General features: G+C 42.4%; 1 protein-coding gene across 1 annotated transcript in view; it reads left to right on the forward strand.

The window, feature by feature from the left end:
* Positions 1 to 3,058: 3,058 nt before the first annotated feature.
* LOC112077920 (vitrin) overlaps positions 3,059 to 7,694 on the forward strand; it is a gene marked incomplete at its 5' end in the record, with an annotated part of 15,999 nt that continues 11,363 nt past the window's right edge. Inside the window, 4 exon segments of the mRNA XM_024144319.2 lie at positions 3,059 to 3,120; positions 3,122 to 3,176; positions 6,386 to 6,607; positions 6,786 to 7,299. Of these exon segments, the coding sequence (XP_024000087.2) occupies positions 3,059 to 3,120; positions 3,122 to 3,176; positions 6,386 to 6,607; positions 6,786 to 7,299 (853 nt within the window).

Below are 7,694 nucleotides of genomic sequence, written 5' to 3' on the forward strand. Positions count from 1 at the left end.
GTTATGAGTAAGTGATATGCGGCTTCTAAATATTAATATAGTAGCCACTCATGATTAAGGAATCGTCGAAGGAAATGTCTGCGTAAGAAACTCCGTAAAAATATATATACCATACCAATAGGTAAAAACCCCTAAATATAGTGTGTATACCCTCCTGAATGTATGCGGTCTTAAAGACACCCCTAAATAATATCTACTACCATTCCTAATTATGTGGCGTTTAAGATAACCTGCAAGCAAAGTATAGGTATACCAACCAACTACGTTCGGGTGTAAAGGTAACCCTCTAAAATGTATAAATACCTAGTCCATACCACAGGACCTAGTAACCCTAAATATACTGATGTTTAAGCCATCCTACATACGTGTAACGAATAACACCCTAATATATATACACCATCCAAAATCACGGCTGTAAGCGTAGGAGATGAAAGCCCCTATTATTATATATTACCATCTCCACATGATGGGTAAGAAACCCCTACTGAATGTATTAATACGCATTTCCAGACATAGTCGGGAGGAGATTAGTGTAACCCCTAACTATATATGACCATCACAATAATAACGGTAAGAAACCCCTAAAGTATATATATTACCATCCGAAACGAGTAAGTACCCCTAATATATATACATTCCAATGATGGGTAGTGTAGTAATCCTCCTAAATTGAAGTATAGGCTATTCCGAAATAATGGGTAAAGTAAGCCTAAATATATAATATACCACCGAATTACGGTGTGGTCAGTAAATAACCAGCGTCTGAAAGATATATTACTATTCCAATACAGTGTATATAAACCGCCTATTGTAAGAATCAGTATAATATATACCATCCAATACGGGTAAGTAACCCCTATATATATAAACATCCAATACGGGTAAGAAACCCCTATAAATAATACGGTTCATACCATCCGAATATATGGTAAGAAAACCCCATATAAAGTACCATCCAAATACGGGTAAGTAAACCCCTAATATTAATTAGAAATACCATCCAATACGGGGAATAAAACCCCTAAAATATATATGTATACCTAATCCAATCTAGAAAGGGTAAGTAACCCTCTAAATTATATAATAAACCTACGCAGTAATATAACAATGGTAATTAAAATCCTGCCTATATATAAATCCATCCAATAACGGTAAGTAACCCCTAAATATATATACTCCAATACGGTAAGACCCCTAAATATATATACCATCCAATAGGGGTAAGTAACCCTAAAATATATATACCATCCAATACGGTAAGTAAACCCTAAAAAATACCATCAAATAAATCCTACCTAAAACCCTAATTATATACCATCAATACGGTTAAGTAACCCCTAAATATATATACCATCCAAACAGGGTAAGTAACCCCTAAATTATATACCATCCAATACGGGTAAGTAACCCGTAAATTGATATATTACCATCCAAACGTAAGTAACCCCTAAAATATATACCATCCAATACGGTAAAACCCTAAATATATATACCATCCTAACCACAAGGGTAAGAACCCCTAAATAATATACCATCCAATACGGAGTAAGTAACCCCTTAAATATATATACCATCCAATACGTGGTAGTAGAACCCCTAATATAAATACCATCCAATAACGGTAAGTAACCCAATCATAAATAATATACCATCCATAACGGGTAAGTAACCCTAAATATAAATATACCATCCAATACGTGATAAGTAACCTCCTTAGAGACTTATTTATACCATCCAATACGGAGTAAAACCCTAAATATATGATACCATCCAATACGGAGTAATAACCCCTAAAATATAACCACCAATACGCGTAAGAACCCCTAATGTATACGGTAATACCATACCAAACGGGTAATAACACCTGAATAGGTATACCATCCAATACGAGGTAAAACCCCTAAATTATATATACCATCCAATACGATTAAGAACCCACAATATATATACCATCCAATACGGTAGAACCCCTGAAGATAGTATTACCACCAATACGGGAAGTAACCCCTATCATATATAATAATTACCATCCAATACCTTATGAGTAACTCCCTAAGTAATATGATATACCACCATACGGGTAAGAAACCCACTGAAAACCTGTGGTTAGATTAATAGGACAGTCCATAAGAACAGAGGAAGGATATCAAGGATCTCTGGAAGGATTCGTGTGATGGACAGACTGTCTAACATCCCTTCAATGTGATCTAGAATCTCATAAAAAATCTTAGAAAAAGGCTCAGTGTCATTATCCTTGCATGAGTTATCGAAAGGTATTGAAACAGGGGTGCCAAACATTTTGACCCTATCATTTCAGAAAAGGAAAAAAATATTACATGTTGAACAAAATCTATTTCGCTGAGCAATGTATTAGTATAAAAATATATTTTTCCACACATTTTTTTTATCACAACAGCACCCGTGAATTGGAGTCCCGTAGGGCGGCGCACAATTGCCCAGTGTCGTCCGGGTTGGCCGGGGTAGCCGTCATTGTAAATAAGAATTTGTTCTTAACTGACTGCCTAGTTAAATAAAGGTTACACACACACAATACAGTACAGCTCAGTATTTGATCATTTATTTGATCAAGTATTATCAAGGGTCAGTCAATAATTTGGACCTGACAGGTAAGTCTATGGGGTGATCTAACCTCACTGAACCTGGCTACCCACCGGCACAGACGTCAATTCAATGTTATTTCCACGTTGGTTCAACCAGTGTGCCCAGTGGTATGGCATTCTCTTAGGTTCTCTCCTCTCTGCCCTCTCCTCCTCTCTCTCCCTCTCCTCCCTCTCCCCTCTCCTCCCCTCCTCTGTCCTCTCCTCCCTCGTCCTCCTCCTCCCTGCCTCCTCCTCCCTCTGTCCTCCTCCTCCCTCTGTCTCCCCCTCTCTCCCTCCTCCTCTCTCTGCCCCTCCTCCTCTCTCTGCCCTCCTCCTCCTCTTTCTGCCTCCTCCTCGCTCTGTCCCTCCCTTTCTGCCTCAATCTGTTTCTTCTCTTCTCGTCCTTTCTCTTTTCCGTTCCTTCCTTTCTCAAATGATGATTGTGTTGATTTGTTGTTATTATCGCTACAGAGAATCCGGTGACAGAGTTCAGTCTGAAGGCCTATACAAACCCAGAGAGCTGAAACCTGCCGTAACAAGATCACGCAGAAGGAGATGTCCAACGTGGGTGAGTTGGTGAATAAATGAATGAAATAAATAAGTAAAAACCTGTATTGTACCAAAATCATTAAAGAGATATATAAAATAGTACACACGGCATAACAATCAATGACAGAACATCATACAGGTTATAAGATATTTAGGAAAGAGACAGAGCCAGCCTTTACAGTGACCTAGCCCAGGGATTTCAACATTGGGGAACATCCGCGCGCCTTGTGTATTCTACTACCGACAACTTCAAGAGGAAGTTTAAAGCTGGACTGAGTTCCTAAAAAAGTTGTTTAAATAAAATTGGGAACCTCTGACCTAGTCTACACTCTTAGAAAGGTGTCTCCTCCCAGTTCTCTGCTGCCAACGAACTGGAACGAACATGCAAAAATCACTGAAGCTGGAGACTCATCTCTCCCTCACTAGCTTAAAGCACCAGCTGTCAGAGCAGATCACTGCACATAGCCCATCTGTAAATAGCTCATTCAACTACCTCATCCCCATACTGTTATTTATTTTGCTCCTTTGCACCCCAGTATCTCTACTGTCGCACTCATCTTCTGCACATCTGTCACTCCAGTGTTTAATTGCTATATTGCAAAATTTCGCCACTATGGCCATTATATTGCCTATTCCCATACCTACCTCATTTCCACACACACTGTATATAGATTTTTCTATTTTGTTATTGACTGTATTGTTGTTATTCCATGTTTAACTCTGATGTTGTGTGGTCGAAACTGCTTGGCTTTGATCTTTACCAGGTCGCAGTTGTAAATGAGAACTTGTTCTCAACTAGCCTACCTGGTTAAATAAAGGTGAAATAAATAAATAAAATATCTAAAACCTAAAATGGTTCTTCGACTGTCCCCATAGGAGAACCCTTTTTGGTTCTGGGTAGAGGGGTTCTACKTGGAACCKAAAACTGTTRTCCTATGGGGACAGCCGAAGAACCCTTTTTTCTAAGCGTTTACAGCAAAGCCAGAAGGCACCATGGCCACAAGACCGCACACTTAAGTGCGAAAGTGAAAAAGGGACACAATTATCGCTTGTTTCACAAAATCTTTACCATATTTTCACATGCCCCGAGAGACTGTAGTTAAATCTAAATCCGACCCTAGACASTGTGAGTTAAATAACAGTGTTTAACTCCTGGCCTCCTGACAAAAGGCATTTGGTTCTACCAGCATTGACTGGCTAGGGGTCAGACTACTGTCAGGAAGCGATGGTTTCCTTTAATTTGATGCCTCATGCGGTCTTTGTGACTCTGCTAAACATTGCAGTTGGATACAAATAGGGTTGTGTGCGTTTACAGAATATAACCTCCCCCCTCTAATCAGTGTGCCAGTTAGCCATTGCATTTGTCTCCGTTCTCATCAGCAACATATATCTTCACAATATACATCACAGATGTTTCTACTTTTRGGTAGTTATGTATCCTTTACTTAACCAGGGAAGTCACATTGAGATTGCCATGTTTTTCCACGTGAAACCCCTGGCCAAGAGAGTACGGACCACCAACAATGASATGCAAGATGATCAACCGCTTCTGCTTTCTAAACAGATACTGTAATATCACGTCTTCTCAGTCAACTTAGCTGGTTAAATAAAGAAATGGGCTACTGGTAACAGGTGTACCTACCACTTCTTAGATTAGAACACTTAGTGGGAGGCAGTTTAGAACAAAAACATTCCATTTTAAAATGGGCTCCGTTGTGTGCATGTGTTTACAGAAACGTATTGTGTGTTTTATATCTCTGTCTGTATTAACCACCTCTCTGCTGCTCCCTGCTGTCTTAGGAAGGCCTCTCCTGTACGCTATATATCATCATAAGTATGTGGACCCCTTCAATTATGGATTCGGCTATTTCAGCCACACCCGTTGCTGACAGGTGTATAAATCGACACACACGCCAGCCTGCAATCTCCATAGACAAACATTGTAGTAGAATGGCCTTATTGAAGAACTCAGTGATTTCAATGTGGCACCGTCATAGGATGCCACTTTTTCCAACAAGTTCGTCACATTTCTCCCTGCTAGAAGCTTGCCCCCGGTCAACTGTAAGTGCTGTTATTGTTGAGAAACGTCTAGGAGCAACAACGGCTCAGCGCAAAGTGGTAGGCACACAAGCTCACAGACGGGACCGCGAGTGCTGAAGCGCATAAAAATAATCTGTCCTCAGTGTGTAACCCTCACTAACAGAGCTCCAAACTGCTCTGGAAGCACGTCAGCACAAATAACTGTTAGTCGGGAGCTTCATGAAATGGGTTTCCATGGCCGAGCAACCCACAAATCCTTAAATCACCATGCGCAATGCCAAGCGTCGGCTGGAAGGGTGTAAAGTTCTGACATTGGCCTCTGGAGCAGTGTTTCTGGAGTGATGAATCAACTTCACAGCTGGAGTCCGATGATGGAATCTGGGTTTTGGCGGATGCCAGTGAGAACGCTACCTGCACCAATGCATAGTGCCAACTGTAAAGTTTGGTGGAGGAGGAATACTGGTCTGGGGCTGTTTTTCATGGTTCGGCCCCTTAGTTCCAGTGAAGGGAAATTCTTAACGCTACAGCATACAATGACATTCTAGACATTCTGTGTCCAACTTTTGTGAAAACAGTTTGGGGAAGGCCCTTTCCTGTTTCAGCATGACAATGCTCCCGTTCAACAGCGAGCTCCAAACAGAAATGGTTTGTTGAGATCCGTGTGGAAGAACTTGACTGGCCTGCACAGAGCCCTGACCTCAACCCCATCAAACACCTTTGGGAGTGAATTTGAAACGCCGACTGTGAGCCAGGCCTAATCGCTCCAACATCAGTGCTGACCTCAAGATGCTCGTGGCAGAATAGAACAAGTCCCCGCCAGCAACTGTTTAAACATCTGTGGAAAGCTTCCCAGAGGACTGGAAGGCTGTTATAGCAGCAAAAAAGGGGGACCAACTCCATATGAATGATTTTGGAATGAGGTTTGACGAGGGTGTAACATACTTTTTGATCAATTGTAGTGTATTTAGCTGTCTGCTGCCTGCTTGCTTCTTCTCTGCCGGTGGTTCCGAAGCCCTCTGTTAATACGTGATTTTTAGCTCTCCTGTGTAGGAGAGCCCTCTGCTATAAACAAACAACATTACTTCGAGCTATTTGTCTGTTAAGTGCTTGCTTGCCCTGGTGTTCCTGGGACGGTTGCTAAAAAACACCTACTTGTTTTTGTCTGTTAGTGCTCTGGCCTGCCCGGTCTTCTTTAGGGGGCTTCCTATATCAACAAACATTACTTCAGCGACGCCAACGGTAACCGGGGCGGAGCGCCCAACGTGGCTGTGGTTCTGGTAGACGGCTGGCCCACCGACAAGGTAGAGGAGGCATCACGCCAGGCCAGAGAGTCTGGTATCAACATCTTCTTTGTGACCATCGAGGGACCCGACGAGAACGAGAAGCAGAATGTGGTGGAYCCGAATTTTGTGGACAAGGTATATAGAGACGATGGTCACCGGGTCACCCTTAGCTATGTTAACACATACAGCTGCTTCCAATTCACCCCTGGCTATGCAACACGTACATCCGCTTACAATTCCCTCACAATTTGAGCCCTGTCCCTTCATGAAACCCTTCCTAACCACCTAACCATCTTCTCTCATCTCTCAACAGGCGGTGTGTCGAACCAACGGTTTCTACTCCCTACCCGTGTCSAGCTGGTTCGCCCTGCGGAAGGCAGTCCAACCCCTTGTCAAGCGAGTGTGTGACACCGACCGTCTCGTCTGCAGRAAGACCTGCCTTAACGCTAACGACATCGCCTTCGTCATCGACGGATCCAGCTCTGTGGGCACCGGGAACTTCCGGACCGTCCTGCAGTTCGTCGCTAACATCACGCGGGAGTTTGAGATATCGGACACGGACACACGAGTCGGCGCAGTGCAGTATACGTACGAACAACGGCTGGAGTTTGCCTTCGGGCAACACAACAACAAGGCTGATCTGCTTAATGCCATAAAGAGGATTAATTACTGGAGCGGCGGGACCAGTACTGGAGCGGCTATCACCTACGCAGCAGAGCAGCTGTTCAGCAAGTCCAAACCCAACAAACGCAAGATCATGATCGTTATCACCGACGGGAGGAGCTACGATGATGTCAGAGCTCCAGCATTGGCCGTCCATCGCCAAGGTGAGGGGTCAGAGGTTAGAGGTTGATTGGTGTGGTTTGAAAATCTGGCCAATGGGGGGGAAAGCTCCTCTTTAAGAAAAAGCACCTCGATATGAAGGTAATTTAGCATCATACTGGTGGATAATTTTGGATTGCTATTTTATTATTTCTTCATATGGGAAACTAAATTAAAGCTAAGTTGGTGTGAAACCAAATTGAAATGTAATGAAAGCTAAATTGGTGTGAAACCAAATTGAAATGTAATGAAAGCTAAGACTTTATTAACACTAAGTGTACTTAATCAGTTGTTAGCCAAAGGTGCTAACAATGACGCTAGGTTAAAACTATATCTCTGAAAAAGGACCACACTTTATGATTTAGCTAATGTTATGGCCGTATTCAAGTCACCGGTTTTA

This window comes from Salvelinus sp. IW2-2015, unplaced genomic scaffold (genome assembly GCF_002910315.2).
Source record: "Salvelinus sp. IW2-2015 unplaced genomic scaffold, ASM291031v2 Un_scaffold5049, whole genome shotgun sequence".
NCBI lineage: Eukaryota > Metazoa > Chordata > Actinopteri > Salmoniformes > Salmonidae > Salvelinus > Salvelinus sp. IW2-2015.